The sequence below is a fragment of the Podarcis raffonei genome, chromosome 7 (genome assembly GCF_027172205.1).
Source record: "Podarcis raffonei isolate rPodRaf1 chromosome 7, rPodRaf1.pri, whole genome shotgun sequence".
Classification (NCBI taxonomy): Eukaryota; Metazoa; Chordata; class Lepidosauria; order Squamata; family Lacertidae; genus Podarcis; species Podarcis raffonei.
The window spans coordinates 8,187,051-8,206,309 of NC_070608.1; the positions used below are offsets into that span (position 1 = coordinate 8,187,051).

General features: G+C 44.4%; 1 protein-coding gene across 3 annotated transcripts in view; it reads left to right on the top strand.

The window, feature by feature from the left end:
- FAM135B (family with sequence similarity 135 member B) overlaps positions 1-19,259 on the top strand; it is a 151,205-nt gene that overhangs the window by 61,229 nt on the left and 70,717 nt on the right. For all 3 annotated transcript variants that reach the window (XM_053395235.1, XM_053395234.1, XM_053395236.1), the window contains exon 3: positions 11,539-11,618. In XM_053395235.1, the coding sequence (XP_053251210.1) occupies positions 11,539-11,618 (80 nt within the window). The remainder of the gene's footprint in view (positions 1-11,538; positions 11,619-19,259) is intronic.

The window sequence follows — 19,259 nt, forward strand, 5'->3', positions numbered from 1 at the left end:
TGATTAAATGCAAGTCAATCCTTTCATCAGTCTACATCCAATTTTGGTGTTCAATATATAGCCATTAATCTGCGGGCAAGATGTATGTCTTTATTCCTTGGCAGCGCAATTGCATCCCTCCCCCACCTCTGATAGCAAAAGCTTGCAAAAATGAATCGTGTGTTATACTGTAGCATGATCATCTCTCTGTGCATAATGTATTTTATGGTGATGTCCACAAACAAGCAGGATGTTGGCTTCTAATAGAATTGGAAATGTAACCATAGCGGGAGATAGTTGCTGTCAGGCAACAAGAACAATAGTAATAATGTTGAGGACAGGAAATGTATACTCTTGAGATTCTCATGCTCTGAGCATTTTACCAGTCAGCAAAAAATATCTGCATGATACGATGCACGGTTTCTTTACCCCAAAAGGAGATGCTATGAAATGGTGTACAACTCATGGTGAGCCACCAAGCCAAGCATAGTGCCACCCCCTCCCCAGCCAAGAATAGCAACTGAGCAGGATTAAGAAAAACACACACAATTTGAGATAGCAGAGATCATGCATCTAGCACTAATAATGCCAACATTGCATAAGAAAGCTTACAGTATCTACACTGTAGAGGATGGATAGGGAAGCTGTGGTCCTCCAGATACTCTTGGTCAACTCCTGCCATCATCCCTCACCATTGAAGAAGAAGAAGAAGAGTTTGGATTTGATATCCCGCCTTTCACTCCCTTTAAGGAGTCTCAAAGCGGCTAACGTTCTCCTTTCCCTTCCTCCCCCACAACAAACACTCTGTGAGGTGAGTGGGGCTGAGAGACTTCACAGAAGTGTGACTGGCCCAAGGTCACCCAGCAGCTGCATGTGGAGGTGCGGAGATACGAACCCGGTTCCCCAGATTACGAGACTACCACTCTTAACCACTACACCACACTGGCCACTCCAGTGTGTCTACACTCCACTGGCCACCATTGGTCATGGTGGCTGGGACTAGGAATGCCAGAGAAATAGAAATGGGAGCAAAAATTGATGTCTGGAACGGCAATCAGTGGAGCAGTTATGAATAATAATCACTGTTGATACTTTCAGTCTGAAAAATATATCTAATTGACAATCTCCACCCCCACCCCAATTTGTGGTGTGTTTCATTTGCCTGTAAATCAATGGGGTGGGATAACATAATGATAGTGTAATTTACGTAATTTAATTTCACCGCAGCAGACAGGGAGATAAAAAACTTACTTTGGGGGTGGAATTGCAGTGGAACGGAAGCGGTGCTCCATGTGATGACTACAGGGTGGGATGGGGAATGATGTCTTCTTAACATCTGCACTTAGGGATGATGGGGGTTAGATTCCAACAACATCTGGAGGGGGACAGATTCCCGTTTGCTGCTTTACAGTGCTGGGGTGATACGAGAAATCTGCAGCAGAATCCAACTGTTACCAGCTCTCAGTGAATGCAAGGAATCCTCTGCTCTTCCCTCCAGAGGAACAATTATATAATAATTGCTAAATGGTACCATAATCTGGCAACTTGGGAGAACTGGAGTCCCTGGAGACACAGTCTCAACAACGCTGCTTGCCACATTATATGATACTCACCTGTTTTATTCAATCAGATTTCTCCTTTATAGCATCTCTCCTCGTCTTGTTTTCAGTTTATGCTGCTTTTGAAAAAGATATATTGATTTTTGGAAGTGCATTTCCCACATCTGAACATTGATATAAAGAAGGGTGTTGGAATCCATTGCAAGAGGAAGCTGCTGTGTTTAGATTCAGTTTTGGTTTCTCTCATTTCCTCATTTTTCCAATCTTAAGCTGAGTTCTCCACATTAGTTGGCTATTAATAAAGAAAGTTCTCATGAGAATTTGTGAGCATTTTTGTCTGCAAATTTCTCCTAGCATGCACATTCTTATACACAATTTTGCCTATCGTACACATTTTTTTGCAAAACAATTTCCCTATTAAAATCATTTTCTGTCATATTTTCACTGATACATGCAAATTGTACCTTAGTATATGCATTTTTAGCTGGGGAACTGCACTGCAAAATCCAGACACATGCCAATTTTGAAGGATGCCTTGTTTTTTTCAATTTGCTTGTTGTTTCAGGAATTGTGAATTAGGTAAGCTCATGTTTAAAAGCAAAATGAATCAAATTCTCCCCCACATCCCTATTCTGTGCATCACAAGGACTAATTTAGAACCCATCTTTGGGCACCCTAGCACAAGGAGCATCCACTGAAGTTTGCTGTGCAGTTTGGAATAGGAGCAGAGTTCTTGAAGCAAACCTCACAGAGGGACAACTCCCTTCATCCGTCACAGAAAGGCTTTCTGTAAATCACATCTGAGTCACGTTGGTAAAGGAATGTTGGAACGCCTCTCTCGGAGAGGCATCTATCACATGGTGCAACAGACGTCGTCAGTCTCCTCGGCTGTCAGTCTGGCATTTCTTGTCAGCACTAAATGTACTTTTGAAGTGTTTACTCTGCTTGCGTGGAAGGGAGAAAAATAGCCTTGGCTTGCACAATTGCCAGCATTCTGGTCAGAACAACAGGTAAACTTGGGTGAATTCCAACAATCCCCTTAAGGAGATTTCAAATAGCAATTGGGCTTTTAATAATAAATATAAAGGCTGATTTCCAAAGAATTGATGCTTTTGAATTATGGTGCTGGAGGAGACTCTTGAGAGTCCCATGGACTGCAAGAAGATCAAATCTATCCATTCTGAAGGAAACCAGCCCTGAGTGCTCACTGGAAGGACAGATCGTGAAGCTGAGGCTCCAAGACTTTGGCCACCTCATGAGAAGAGAAGACTCCCTGGAAAAGACCCTGATGCTGGGAAAGATTGAAGACATAAGGAGAAGGGGACGACAGAGGATGAGATCGTTGGACAGCGTTCTCAAAGCTACAAACATGAGTCTGACCAAACTGCAGGAGGCAGTGGAAGACAGGAGTGCCTGGCGTGCTCTGGTCCATGGGGTCACGAAGAGTCGGACACGACTAAACGACTAAACAACAACAACAACATAACTGAGCTCTAGATCTCACCAATATTGCTGAATTCTTATACTGAGAACAGAATTTCCTATATTCCCCAAACTAACTGAGTCTTTTGCTCAGAGCTTCTTTGAGAGCTATTTATTGTTATTTATTAAATTTATATACTGCCCTTCATCCAAATATCACAGGGTGGTCCACAACATAAAAACACCAATTGAGAAGACAAAATATACAATCAAACAGAAACAAACCAATAAACCCCCCTTCCGCAAACACATTTTAAAGGCCGTAGACTATTTAATCAGTTCAAGGCCTGGTTATAGAGAAGGTTTTTTGCCTGGCACCAAAAGATAGGTAATGAAAGCACCAGCAGAGCCTCCTCAAGGAGAGCATTCCAGTGATAGGGTGCCCTTGCAGAAAAGGCCTTTCCTCACGTTGCTGCCTTCTGGGCCTCTCGTGGAAAGAGCACACGTAGAAGGGCATCCGATGATGATCTCAGGGTCCAGGTCAGTTCATACAGTTCCACATCATGAGAATGTAACGAGAGCGCTACTGGATCAGGCCAAAGACCCATTTAGTCCAGCATCCTGTTGTGATTCAAGGACCTGCCACCCACTTGGGGATAAGAAAGACACATGGACACAATATATTAGGCTAATGGGCTAAAGAAAGCCCACAACTTTATTGATTACAGCATCTGAGAAGTATTGGCTTAGGTATTGGATAAAACAACAGAGCGTGACTCCACCCCCTCAGGGAGGGGTGAGTCTAACAAGGGTTAACCACCAGTGGGAGGAGCCTGTTGATGCAAATACAACTGAAAGCTCCCCCTGATGTCACCAGGGGTCGTGCCATGGCCCTAGCCACCAGCAAGGGCGTCAGACAGGATCCATGACCTCCGGATTCCTTTAACAGAATACCCATAAAGTGGAGGGGTAGGCGATGGCCACACCCTGCCCTCCAATAGACAAACATATTCCAATGCCTAACCGCCAATACCTAACAGTTGTGACGATTTGCTACGCGGTAGGCAAAAAACCAAGTGGCCGATGCCAATTTGCCAGTTGAATAAAGATTCCTACCAGGCCCCTTGGACAACCAAGGCGACCAACCACAGGTCCATAGCAATGTCAAGAACCAAGCAATGAACTAAAGGGAGGGTGGGTGAGTGAGTGATCCGATGAAAACCAGCAGCGGAATGAAAGGGAAGTGCTGCCGCAGCCACGTTTGAGCAGCAAAACCCCATGCCCAAGCTTCCACCTGATTGGTTGGCTACCTGGGGGCGTGGCGCGGCAGCCAGGCCAGCTGGGAAGGGGCTGGAACGCCCCCTTGCCAACGTAGGAAATGGCTCCTGCTCACAACTCCTCCCCTCTGTAAGGAGAAGAGGCTTTCTCACAGTGACCAACCAGATTTATTAAATTCCTACCCAGCCCTTCTTCCCAAAGGAGCCAGAGGCCAATAAGACGTGAGCACTATGGCCCTTCCTCATTTGGGATTTCCCAGTGACTGGTATTCAGAGGCAACCTGCTGCCTCTTCCCACCCCTCTGCATATGCCGCCTGAGGCAGCCACCTCCGTTTGCCTATTATTAGGGCTGGCCCTGAAGATATTTGGGAACACAGGGAAGCTTTGTTTGGAGAAAACAAAAGGAGCCTGTCTTCCTGCTCAACCCATCCCCTGCGACCAAGGCATTCATGTCTGGCTCTTGTCCGTTCCCTGGTGACAATACCCTTTCTTCTTTGTTTTACATCCCTGCTGGGCTGGAATTGAATGTTGCTTGCTCCCTTTCCTATTATGTTTCCATTCAATCTCCGATTATATTTAATTTAATTTTATTTTTTTAAAAAACAAAACACAAATCCGCCTCTCCTCTCTTTTTCCAGCATCCCAAAGGGGAAGCAAAGGGCAGGTTACTGTAAAAATGCCAACGTAGGAGCAAATAAAAGGCAAGTCTCGCTACTGTGTTGTGCCAAGAAGGGCACCAGCTCCTGAGGTGAGCATGAAAGGCACTTTCAAGAGAGCCTGTTCGTGTGGCTGTCAGAGAACTGCGGGGTATAAAAGGGTTTGGGCTTTCATTTTTCTTCTTCTTCTCCCCTGATGCCTGCAAGTGCACGCTCCTAAAAGCAAACTACCATTTGATCTTGAAGCTAAAAATAACCATATACAGTGTAGGAGAAGATCCAATCTGTGGTTTACCCACATCCAATTTTTAGAAGCTTAGCCTCCTATTTTAAAGCTTATTTGGACCAGGCAGGGGCTTAGAGGTTAAGCTGGTGGATTGTGCATTTTATTCCCCAAAAGCATTTTCCAGAAGGTGCAGGCTAATGCTGCAGGATGGAGCCCTGTGCAAGGAGCCTAAGGCATAGAGCAGCTTCTGAAGCACACATTACCTATCTTTGGTGCAGTAAAAATGGGTATTTGGCCAAAGATTGTGCCACAAACTGAAGATCTTGCAAAGAAAAATAAAATTCAGTGTGCTGAGAGTCGCAAGATTCCATTCATTTATTCAAAGAGTACAAACTCTGGCTTGGATTTGCTATGGCCAGTGGCATTCAATAATAATAATAATAATAATAATAATAATAATAATAATAATAATAATAAATAATATTAATAATAATAATTTATTTATACCCCGCCCATCTGGCTGGGCTTCCCCAGCCACTCTGGGTGGCTTCCAAAAAAATATTAAAATACTGTAATACATCAAACATTAAAAGCTTCCCTAAACACGGCTGCCTTCAGATGTCTTCTAAAAGTCTGGTAGTTGTTGTTCTCTTTGACATCTGGTGGGAGGGCGTTCCACAGGGAGGGCGCCACTAGCGAGAAGGCCCTCTGCCTGGTTCCCTGTAACTTGGCTTCTCGCAGTGAGGGAACCGCCAGAAGGCCCTCGGTGCTGGACCTGAGTGTCCGGGTAGAATGATGGCGGTGGAGACACTCCTTCAGATATACTGGACCGAGGCCATTTAGGGCTTTAAAGGTCAACACCAACACTTTGAATTGTGCTCTGCCCCACCAGCCTCCGTCTGCCACTGACCAGCTCTCTCCTTCCTGCTTTCTTGCTTCTACCAGTCCAGGGGATGGCACTGCCAGACAGCTTCTTCCTCCTCTCCAGGAGAGAGGAGGGGCAAAACTAGAATTAGCTTGGCTGTCATTGACTCTGGTGCCACCTACTGTTGGCCTCCCACCCTACCAATCCCAATGGGCAACAGTCCAACACTGACCCAGAGCAAACCAGAGGGAGGGCTTAGGAGTGTCTTAAGTTTAAATGGGACCTCATTACATTTAAACACGTGGCAGAAGAGAGGTAGGATTCATGCCGACACAGTCTCAGGTTACTTGGGAAAAAACACTGGACAGGAGGGAATACATGTGGAGGTGGGGACTTACAGTCTCAGCAACTGAGCCATTGGGCAAGACTGGGGTGCTATGCTCACCAGGCCCGACACTCCACCAAGTCTGTGCAAATCATATTCTTGCTAATAAAGGATTAACCTCCTAGTTGCACAGTGTAGTTTACTGATGGCTTACTCCTGACATGTAGAAAGCTAAAAATTACATTTGTTGTCCTGCCCATATTTATCTCTGCCAGCCCCCATCAGTGGCACATGGCCCTCAAAAGGTTGCCCAGAATGGAATGTGGCCCTTAGTCCAAAAAACATTCCCCACACCTATTTTCAGTTAACACTGTCTGATCGCCATATGCACTTGTCTGTATTTTTTAATTGTATTTTGTTTGTTTGGGGAATCGTCGTATTTTGTTTTGGAAATCATTTCTTTTAATCGCCATTAGTTGACTTGAGTAACACCTATGCCAGCGGTTCTCAACCTGTGGGTCCCCAGATGTTGTTGGACTACAACTACCATCATCCCTGAGCTCTGGCCTTGCTTGCTAGGGGTGATGGGAGTTGTAGTTCAGCAACATCTGGGGACCCACAGGTTGAGAAAGGCTGACCAATGAATTATAAGGAAGGAGGTATGCATTGTGATATAAATGAATGCAAAAAAATTATGCATGTATCCTCAGCTCCAAACGTGGTACCCCATCACCCCGACACTTGGCCCCTCTCTGAGCAAGCTGCTCTCCTGCACGCTTGGGAATCAGGGATCTGCGCTGGAGTAATCTGTCACTGGCAAGTGGCAACGCTTGCTGTCACAGTAGTAGAGTAGCAATCTGTCCGGGTGATGACACACTGTGATCACAACTGTGTTTCTCAAGGCGTCCCGCTGGATGATAAATTCTTCTGTGTCAAGGCAAAGTGCTGCTTTTGCTTTCCTGTTTCTAATGCCAGACTATTTAACACTGGGAGCCACAGATATGACAGCATCACGAAGTGTCCTAGCTCTTCATTCAGTAAATACTATGTGGGCCAGCTGCTTAGATGTCTGCCAGCTGCTTGGTTTCCATTTGTCTATTGGCTGTCTGATCTTAACATGGAACAGATCTCTGGGTGTGAGATCCTTAAAGGTTGCTGAGTTTCTGAAATGTGTGAAGTATGAGGTTCCTGAGGTGTGTGAAGTATGAGGTTGCTGAGTTCCTGAAGTGCTCTAGAGAGCCAGTGTAGTGTAGTGGTTAAGAGTGGTAGACTCGTAATCTGGGGAACCGGGTTCGCATCTCCGCTCCTCCACATGCAGCTGCTGGGTGACCTTGGGCTAGTCACGCTTCTCTGAAGTCTCTCAGCCTCACTCACCTCACAGAGTGTTTGTTGTGGGGCAGGAAGGGAAAGGAGAATGTTAACCACTTTGAGACTCCTTAGGGTAGTGATAAAGTGGGATATCAAATCCAAACTCCTCCTCCTCCTCCTCCTCCTCTTCTTCTTCTAGGAACTTGGCATATATAGTATTTATTTTATCATTTCAACAACCCTGTAAGATGGGATGAGAACATTCTTTAGAACTATATACCTATTGTCTGGAAGTTAACAGCAGGACAATGAAAATGGATTCCACATGCTCTAATGGTAGCCAAGAGACTCATATTGAGGAACTGGAAGAATCAAGATAAGATCCCCTTTAATAAGTGGATCGACAATATGTCAACACTCCCAACCTATGAATAGACTGCTTACAAACATATACTTTGTTTGGATAAATATGACAATATTTGGAATGAGTTTATGCAAAATGGAGTAGGCTATTAATATTTGCATAAGCATTTGGATAATAATATCAAAATAATGTATGTTAGGATATTTTTCGTATATATTCATATTTTTTCTCTACACATTTTTGTGCCTTTTTATTTTTATTTTCTTCCTTTGTTTTTCTTTGTACCACTTTATTTCTTTATAATTGAAACTTCTCAATGAAATATTAACACAAAAAAGAAAGAAAAAACCCTTCTGTAACTTAGGCTTGTATTATCATTCCTGAGATCTGCTGTGACTCAGATATGTCTTTAACCACTTTGCTACAACATATGTCTGTGACGGGTGTTTTTCTTCCATGTTTATTTGGTGTTCCTCTCAAGTTAACCCCCTCCCCACAAAGCTGTCCCAGTTCTAGTGCTTTTTTTCTGTGGGAGGGGGGGCACACAGGGGTACACATACCTCTAAATATTTTGTGAATCTAAGTTTGGCCTTGTTGAGGGGCAGTATTTCAATATGAGTAGGAAAATGAGAGTACCCCTAAACTTTTTTAAAAAAAAGAAAAAAAAGGACTGTCCAGTTCTATCCTTTCTTGATGTAAGGAAGGGATGTGGAACCTATGGTCCTCATGAAGTCAAACTCCACCTCCTGTCATTCCCAGCATGGCCAAAAACAATGGGAAGGCATGAACGTCCCCATCACTGCGGTAGGCCATTAGGGACTGATGTCACAGGATACAGAATGAGGTGCTAGATGAACAACAATTGCATCTTATGTACACTTTCTCTTGAGGAAATATGGTGGATGGCTTTTACATCATAATCTGGGACTAGCCAATCACTGTTGCAAATGGAAGTCTTGTTGGTTAGCATAAACGTATCTGGGATTAACAGGGACGCGGGTGGCGCTGTGGGTAAAACCTCAGCACCTAGGACTTGCCGATCACATGGTCGGCAGTTCGAATCCCCGCGGCGGGGTGCGCTCCCGTTGTTCGGTCCCAGCGCCTGCCAACCTAGCAGTTCGAAAGCACCTCCGGGTGCAAGTAGATAAATAGGGACCGCTTACCAGCGGGAGGGTAAACGGCGTTCCGTGTGCTGCTCTGGTGCCGGTTCACTGGAGCAGCTTCGTCACGCTGGCCACGTGACCCGGAAGTGTCTGCGGACAGCGCTGGCTCCCGGCCTATAGAGTGAGATGAGCGCACAACCCTAGAGTCTGGCAAGACTGGCCCGAACGGGCAGGGGTACCTTTACCTTTACCTTTATCTGGGATTAAACTTGTTGGCCAACCTGAGAGTTTCATCTGCAGAGCTTTGAGTTCTAGCTGGTTTCAGCCAATGAGCCAAACCGCAGCCTACAGTGTTTAACAGATCTTCACAACTGGTGTTGGAAACTGAAATCGGATTGGCTGGCAACACTGGAGCTTGTGATTGGCTCACTTGTGGGAGTGAAACTAGAGCTCAAAGTCTCACAGTCTGTTCTTACAAAATGCAATCCTGTTCACTCTTGATTTGTTCAAGGTTGGAAAATATGACTCTTAGGATGACAGCAGCAAAGTGATGCCCTGACCCTGTAGGTAATTCTATAATTGGGAGGCTGTCTGCTTCTGAATGCAAGTTGATAGAAATGACAAGTGGGGAGAAAGAAGGTTGTTGTGCTCATGTCCTCTTTGTGAACTTCACATAGGCATGTAGTTGGCCTCTGTTAGAACAGGATACTGAACTAGAATGAGTCTTTGGCTTGATCCACCTGGACTCTTACGTTCTTATTTATCTTATTTTTAAATTTAAAATAAGCTGCTGGATGCAAATCTGTACCTTTAAACATTGGGCATAAAAGGGAATGTTGGCACTGTGGCTTCTAACCCAACAGAATGGAAAGAATGATGCATCAAAGGTAGCCAATGTGGTTCCTGTGTCAGGTATGCTGGAGTACATTTTCCATCATGCTCCACCACTGGCCCTATTGGCACCACTGGCCCTATGGGCTGGACCTGATGGGAGTCCAGCAATATAAGTCACCCCAGTTCTCCACAGTCATCAAAAACATGAGAGAACTTTGCTGTTTGCATCTTTTCAGTAACATGAATCCCTTGTTTGTACTGGAGAAATCTGTTAGGGCTGTGAATATATCCAGTGACACTGGTATTGATATTCTCTGTGTACATTTCTACCATATAAAGGGAAGACTTCTGACCTCCTGGAATGAAAAAAAAAAGATTGGAAATCACTGGGAGTGGAATAGTTGCGCCATCCTCTCTGACCTTTAAATTCTTGGATAAAACGTGTATAGTTGACAATGTGAGCAGGCAATGCAGTCTATTCTATTTCACACAAATGTTCTCTTTCACATTAGTACGGTGTTAGCCTTGCTGCTTAGAAGAAGAAGAAGAAGCATCAGTATTACCAAGAAATATGATGGCTCTGTAAAAGCACTCCAGAGAAATTTTGTTAATCCTATCCAAACTCTTCCCTTGGATATTAGCAAAGGGTCCCAACTCAGTAGGAGAACACTTGTTTTGCATGCAGAAGTTCCAGGTTCAAAGCGCAGCACCTCTAGGTAGGGCTGGGGAGGTCTGCAGCTTGGAGAGCCACTGCCAGCCAGTGTAGATGACATTACACTAGATGGGCCAGTGTTCTTACTCTTGGGCTTGCCGATCAAATCCCCACGACGGGTTGAGCTCCCATTGCTCTGTCCCAGCTCCTGCCAACCTAGCAGTTCGAAAGCACATAAGTGCAAGTAGATAAATAGGTACCACTGTGGCGGGGAGGTAAACGGCTTTTCTGTGTGCTCTGGTTTCCGTCACAGTGTTCCGTTGCGCCAGAAGTGGTTTAGTCAGTGCTGGCCACATGACCTGGAAAGCTCTCTGTGGACAAACATCGGCACCCCTCGGCAAGATGAGCGCCGTAACCCCATAGTCACCTTTGACTGGACTTAACCATCCAGGGGTCCTTTACCTTTACCTTTTACCAATGTCCGTTCCCTACGAGCTGTGCTTTGTATCATCACTTTATGCTTTTCGACAACTGGTCTGGATGCACCTCTTTCCCCTGGCCTTTGGTTGAGTGGACATTATCTGTCCACCTGGATTCCATGCATGCACAGCTATCCTGTGTTGCTATTTTGTGATTCTGGAAAGGTTTCTTGTGGTTTTGTTTTATGGTTTTAATTGTACGCTGTACTTATTCTGTGATATTTTTGCAATCCACCCTGAAACCATTTGGTGATGGGCCACATTAAAACAAGTCCAATCTACAATAACAAACAAATAAAGCATTATAGATTTTAGCTATTGTTCTGCTTTATGGTTTTCACCTTTGTTGTAAAATTTGGTTATTGGGCAGTATAGCAGTAAGTAAATACATAAATAAGCAAGCAAAATATTTGCTTTTTCGAAGGAAGGCTGCAATTCCCTCTATAATAGTTTTCTTTTTTCCCCTCCAAAAAAATCTCTCTCTATAGGTATTACTTGGTGCACGCAAGTCTGAAAGTCCCACCCAGGATCCCACATCGATTGCTGGCGACCATTGTTGAACAAACAGGTGAGATAAGAAAGGAGAGAGAAATGGCTTTGAATGAGGTGAGCTCAACCTGGCTTAAGGGATGGAGCCAGAAACTCAGGAGGGTGAACTGAAAGAGCCACACTGTAATGGACAAATCTGAAGTTGAGTCTATTTTTTTAAAAAAAAATATTTATTGAAATTTTCAAAAAATAAAGAAAAAACAAAAAAACCATTAAAAACACACAAAATTTACATTTCTTACTATCAATAACCAGTTTCCTTGACTTCCCCACACCTCCCCTTCTTGTATTCCAGTTCCAATTTTTAGCTCAGTAAGTTCTTGTCCCCAAACTTTACCTTATTTTCTTTAATTCATTTTAGTTAACCAATTTTAACTTATAAACCTCAATCTTTATACATCAGTACTTATTCTTAAAAATCTTTTTCTAAGGTCGACCCCAATTCCCTTCCACGAATTCCCCATTTTTATGTTAATGGCAAAACAAAATTAAATGAAACAGAATATAATTGTACACCCTTTGGATTCCCAAAGCCCCACCCCCCCTTCCCGGTTTCGAACCCCAACAAAAGTCCATCAGTCCATCTGCTGTCAGCCTGGCGACCTCACGCCCGAGGAAATCTGAAGTTGAGTCTAGAATAGTTCTGCAAAACCTCAAAGTGTTTAGAGTCTACACAGCTGGGATGGCAGTGTGGTTACCTATTCATTTCCGTGCCCAGTTAAAAATTCTGGTAATGACTTTTAAAGAGCTAAATGGTTTAGGACAAGCTCACACCTATAGAAACCGTTTGTCTGAATCTTGAGATCAGAATCAAAGGCCGTGCCTATCAACCTACCATCTAGACCTATTAGATCACATCTTCACCATACATTTAAAGCACTATTATACCTCCTTTAGGGATGCGGGTGGCACTGTGGGTTAAACCACAGAGCTGGGGACTTGCCGATCAAATCCCCACGACGGGTTGAGCTCCCATCGCTCGATCCCTGCTCCTGCCAACCTAGCAGTTCGAAAGCACGTCAAAGTGCAAGTAGATAAATAGGTACCGCTCCGGCAGGAAGGTAAACAGCATTTTTGTGCGCTGCTCTGGTTCGCCAGAAGCGGCTTAGTCATGCTGGCCACATGACCCGGAAGCTGTACGCCAGCTCCCTCGGCCAATAAAGCAAGATGAGTGCCGCAACCCGAGAGTCGGCCACGACTGGACCTAATGGTCAGGGCTCCCTTTACCTTTATCTTTATACCTCCTTTAAATAGTCATGGCTTTCCCCAAAGAATCCCGAGAACTGCAGTTTGTTAAGGGTGCTATGAGCTGTTAGGAGATCCCATTCCCCTCACAGAGCTACAATTCCCAAAGTGGTTTAACAGCTCCCCTCCGCAGGGAACTCTTTGTTTTTTTAAACAAATAAACAATTAAACAACATTTCAAATTTAGCAGTCAGTCATTCTACCTATGATTTCCCCCTCCCTCCCTCCATGGTTCCTTCAAAATTTCAATTTATGCTGCATATCATAGTTACTCTACACCTTCACCTTACCTCACAAGAAAAACAAAAAGTTCACCCCCACTGCTGTTCTTACTGAAATCCTATTTGCGTTTTAACATTTTTACACTGAATTTTTTAAGTATTCTTAAAATATTTTCCAGTCTTCTTTAAAACCAGTCTCCCCCTGATCTCTGATTTTACACTCCAAACTTGCCATTTCTACATATTCTATCAATTTTAGCTGCCATTCTTCTTTGTTGTCATGCCATTTCTGTGTCCCGCTGATTTCAATGGCATTTACTTCCCAAAAGTGAAATTATTGTGGCAGTCTTACGCATACCGTCGTGGAAATTTGTCTGGATTGCTCCCACCCACAAAAGAAAAATACCATGGGAATTTTTCAGTTCCATTTGATTCAGTTCCATTTGAGTCGGTTTCGCTGCTGTTTTAAATATGACTTACTGAAGGAGCACCATTTTTCTTCATTCTGCGAAAGATGTGTTTGATGAGCCTTTTGATGCTGTCCCAACAAGTTTGCGCTGCTCATTGCTCAGTGGAGCAGGAAAGAATCAAGACTCGGGATTGTATCAAATTGCTGTCATTAGTTCCAATAACGCTTGAGGAAGCAATTTCTGCCTCCATCAACTGGAAGCAAATTTACTGCCTTTTGGAGTACAAGAGAGAGGACAAACCTTTTTATTTTCCATTGAATGCCATATGATTATTATTTTTTAATGCTGTAATGAACCTGCGTGAATAATATCCAGGATTTTACAGGTTAATGTTTTATAAGGCACAAATACCAATGTATTATGTGAATCTGGCAGGTCCCATTTTGGAAATGGATTGCTGTAGTTCTGCTGGCGCCAACAGTTATCCCAAACAGACCTTCTATCTGATTCGGGCTCTCCAATTCGCTTTCTGTCAAGAAAAGAATGATTAGCTGCTGGGTGTACAAACTCTTGAATGCAACCTAGCTAGGGGCTTAAGAATGAGGAAATGTATCCACAGGCACATCCCTTTGGGAAGCAAATGATAGCATATCCACTTGAGTGTAGAACAGGGGTCAGCAAATTTTTCAGCAGGGGGCCGGTGCACTGTCCCTCAGACCTTGTGGGGGGCCGGACTATATTTGGAAAAAAATATATGAATGAATTCCTATGCCCCACAAATTCACCTTCTCAATCCGGCCCACAGACGAATCAGCGTGTTTTTACACGAGTAGAATGTGTGCTTTTATTTACAATGTATCTCTGGGTTATTTGTGGGGCCTGCCTGGTGTTTTTACATGAGTAGAATGTGTGCTTTTATTTAAAATGCATCTCTGGGTTATTTGTGGAGCATAGGAATTTGTTCATATTTTTTTTTTTCAAAATATAGTCCAGCCCACCACATGGTCTGAGGGACAGTGGACCGACCCACAGCTGAAAAAGGTTGCTGGAATAGAGTGTTGCTATTACTTCCCTTGATTTGGATGGTACACTTCTGTTAATGCAGCCTAGACGAGCATAACATTTCTGTTTCTTTTTCTTTTTCTGCTGCTGCATGATACTTTTGATTCATGTTAAACTTGTGGTCCACCAAGACATCAAGATCCTTTTCACATGTACTGCTAAACAGCCGGAACTTGAAGAACACAGACATACCCTTAGCTCACAGGAAGGGAGAATTCCAATTATACACAACAGCCTTATTATTATTAGTAGTATTATTATTATTATTATTATTTTGATCACTTTAGTTTAGAAGAGTAGCCTCCATAGCTTACTATTCTGGTGCCGGATAGAGTTGCAGAGTTGGGCTTCCAATCCATTTATATCTGACTGCATCCCATTCCAGTAACCTTGAAAAATGAACTTGGGTTTATGAAAATAACAGCGATAAGTGGATACATTTATATTACCGACTTCCATGTGAGGAAATTAATAGGGATATCTTACTTTCCCATCGTCCGTAATGGAATAGTGTTAGAGAGGCAGTTAGCTATCGCTCTTTCCAATGGGCTAATTGGAAATGTCAAAAGGCGAGGCTGAGTTGAAGGATTGATTATAGAGCCATGCAACTTTTCGGCAGGAGTTATACTTTGAGAAGAAAGGGATGAAGAGCAGAGTCTCTAATCACAATGACAGGAAGCGGCAGACATGCCTTAACATGCCAATCTTAAAGCTCAGAGTAAGTTTAGAGTAAAATACAGCCTAGGAAACTGAGTGAAGTCCATCGGCATAAATATTAGGAGCGGAAGTCCCTTCGCCTCCCCCAATAAAATATAGAAGTGGGCTGGGGGTCCCCAAAACTGATGGGCATTGCCATTCAAATGGTGTGTGTTGCGCGTCTTGTGATCAATTATACAGGGCTGGACTTACCCCCCCCCCACACACATATTTTATTTAAGTTGGCACCCCTGGCATGACCAGAGGCAAAAAGGGGTGTTGCAATAGAAGTGACTTTTACCTCTGTACAGTAGGCCACGTCCCAGCCCTGCAACAACTGGAGGTCACTGCAGAGATTGCCCTCCACCAACCATTCAGGCAAGCAAACAAGAGGTATTCCAAGGCACTTAGGGAGGGTGCAGAACAGGGGCAGTGGGGGTGTGGCCTCAGGAAAGAGGGCGTGGTCTGGGAAGGAGGTGTAGGGGAAGTCCCATGGGCCATATAAGTCAGCCTGGAGGGTCATATTTGGCCTGGGGTTCTCCACCCCTGGTGCACATGGTAGCTCACTAGGGTGTGTGTGTGTGTGTGAATAAACCTCCTGGATTTTATGACTGCAGAAACCTTCAGCAGCTATCTGGCAATGCACACTACTGATATGCATTCTGTTTTATAGGTCAATTCACACAGGTGCTCTTACAAGTGATACTTCCTCAACTTCCATGGGTGGGTGGGGGGGCTCTGTTGTGTGTTGAGACCTTTAAACTTCCCCCCTGAAATAAATTCAGACAAGACTCAACTTTTTGGTTTGGTTTTTGGCAGAATCTATGCCACAACTTTATTGATTACAGCAAGTGACTGGTTGCATAGACTCTGGTTCAACTAGCTCCCTGCACCACTGCAGGTAGCGCTGACCCAGGGCACCAGCATAGGTCACCCTAGGGTGAACACCTGAAGAAGCAGAAAGCCAGGAGCAGGCTATCTCCTCCACCCAAATGCCCCCCTGGACTCAGGCATGGGCACAACCCCCTCTCAGGGGTTGACCAAACCATCGGGTCCCTGGATTCCTTTAACTGAATACCTTCACATAGGGATGGTGAGAGCGTTCTCCCATCCCTATCACCTGAACCAGAGCCTATCTGCAACCTTACAAGTTGTGATGAATTGCTATGCAGCAGGCGAAACCCAAATGGCAACAGCCAGTCAGCCAAGTGGGGAAAATTCCTGCCATGCCCCTGTCCCAATGACAGATGACACACGACGGAATAGCAAGGTCAAGTGAAAAGTCCTAAAAGTAGGGACAGGTGGTTGGGTGTTCCGAATGCATGCACTGAAAGAGGAAGCTCTGGGTCACGTGCATTGGTATAAATTCATCCCTTGAACCATTTGGACTGCGTCCCATTGGCCTGATTGCACCCAGCTACGAGGGACCTACCAATCAGGTGTTGTGGCTGACCAACAGTACCCACCCACAACAGAGGGTGTCAGTTTTCCAGGTCTCACCGCAATACGTGCCCTCTTTAAGGGAGGACCTGATTTGTCATTGTTTTTTCAAGTTTGTGTGCCTAGGCAAAGTAACCATGGAATTGCATTCTTTAAAATAGTAGCATCCTGTGGGTGAATGCCCGTTGGGAGAAAAGGGTGGTTTCAATTCATGCAGGCCCTGGTAGCATGGAATGTTTGTTTTTAGCTCAAACAGATTAGACTTTGTTAAAGGTCAGGAACTGACAGGGCTCATGAATTACAAGACAAGCTATGATCCTTCGTTATATGGTTCATTTGCTACATCCTTGCAGAGCTTCAAATAAGCAGAGCGGCGTGACTTAGGCCACCTTCACATCACACAGTTAAACAATCATAGCTTCCCACAAAGAATTGTGGGAGCTATAGCTTTTTATGGGGGCTGAGAGTTGTTAGGAGTGAGACTGCAAGCTTCCCCAGAGGGCTGTGGGGCTGTGGGAAGGCAGAGGCACTGGACAGGAGCTGTCTGCCAAGCAGTGAGTAACAGCAGGAACTGAAAATGCATGAGGTTCCCTGTCTGCCAAAGCTCAACACAAATCTCCCTGGAGTCAGAGCTGGATTTAGGGGAGTGCGACCTGTTTGATGGGTCATGGATCACTGCCTTGTCATGGCGAAGGGGCTTGAATAAGAAGCTATGAGCGATGCTATGCAGTGCCACCCAAGACGGGCAGGTCATAGCCAAGGGTTTAGACTAAATGTGATGCACCTGGAGAAGGAACTGGCAAACCACTCCAGTATTTTGCCAAGAAAACTCCATGGACATAAAAAAGGAGAAGCTTTGAGAAGAAAGTGAGAGTTTCCAAGGCATGCTCTGGTTCATGGGGTCACAGAGTCGAACACGACTAAGACAACTAAACAACAACAATGGCCGATTTGATTGCACTGGCTGAAGAGCCTCAGGAGGGCGGCAACCATGTTATGGTTGCCATATTTCTAGAAGTAAAATTCAGGACAGTTGTTTAGCTTTTTTTTTTTTTAAGGAAAAACAAAGTTGTTAAAGCCATCAGCAACAAAATCCTGGACATTTTCTGAAATCCCCCCGGCCGCTATTTTCGCTGGTTAAATTCTGTATGGCAACCCTAAGCTATGTTGTAGAATGGAAGGCAAGTGACAGGGGGCACCAAATTTTGGTGTCACACAGGACCCCAAGTTCTGCCAGTGCTGGAGTGGAAGATCTTGTCAAGTTATCTGAATGCACACTCCTGTTTGTTTTCCTTCTTTGCAAGATATCAAGCCCTGCTTTAGCCCAGATGTGCATAGCGAATCATGTATTTTGCTAGGTTATGATCTGAAATAATTATGCACACTTATAGGGTGTGAGCATTAATAGCCTTAGCGTAAACCTTTGGTGTTAACACTTGCCATTGGTTGAGTGTTTAGTCATGCTTTTAAAGTTGCCACAGGATGCAATGTGATAAAGCTCCCCATTTTCGAGTGTGGAAAGACTTTCTCCATCACATGGGTTAAATGCCACATAGGCAGATTTTACTAGCTAGCTTTCTGAGTAAGTATTTTCATGAAGGTTAAAGACTGGCTGCATTTACATTCTCAATCCCATGGGGAAGGCACCAGGGCTATACTGAAATGTAATTATAAGTAACTGAAAAAGAACAATGGCTGTGTGTGTGTGTACAGTAGCATATGTTCTTACCTGTTCCTGCTATAAAGAGGAGCTTAGGTGGGAAAGTTGTCATTTCATCACTTGCCTTTAATTAGGTTTTATTTAAGGAAAGCATATTGGCCCGAAATATGTACAGAAGCTAGGTAAACATCACCATCTGCTTGTGACCTCCTGTCTCCCTCAGCAACACACACACACACGCACAAACAAAACACTTTGCAGGCAGTTACTGGTGACATTGCAGTGGGAGCTCTAGCTTGCAGCTCAGAAGCAGATCAATTACTTTGCATGCATAACAGGCCATGGCAGAGTCCTAGCATGACTAGCTAAGGGCTTTTAGCCAGGGCTGAACTGAACATTGAGCATTCTTTTTGTGCATCCGTCAGTATGTGCAAATCTGACCCTTCTTGCACTACCCTGGAAGCAGATGATGGAGCAACAGTTCAATTACCTGTCGCGCTGAGCTTAAGATTCAAATGTTAACACTTCTGGGTATTGCGTGTTGAGTCCCACAATGCCACCCCCCCAAAAAAAATTCACACTTCACACATCAATTTTTGTTTAAGGTTTTTTGGCATAATTTTGGCCACAACTTTATTCAAAATACAAAAAATGTGAGTGGTTGCTTAGGCATTGGTTATGACTATCTGTCCTTGCCCTCAGGGACAGAGCTGGCCTTCCGGACTCCGGCGGAAGCCAGCGTGGGAAACAAGTATTGGGTGAGGAAATGGAGCTGGGCAACAGTCCCTCACTTCTCACCCTCATGTTCCTGTGGGGCTTGCACGGCCCAAGTCCGACTCCGGGGACAAGGACGAAAAGAATGGCAAGCCCCTGGATTCCTTTAACGGAATTCCCTTTCCGCATCATTTGGAGGGATAGGCACTTAC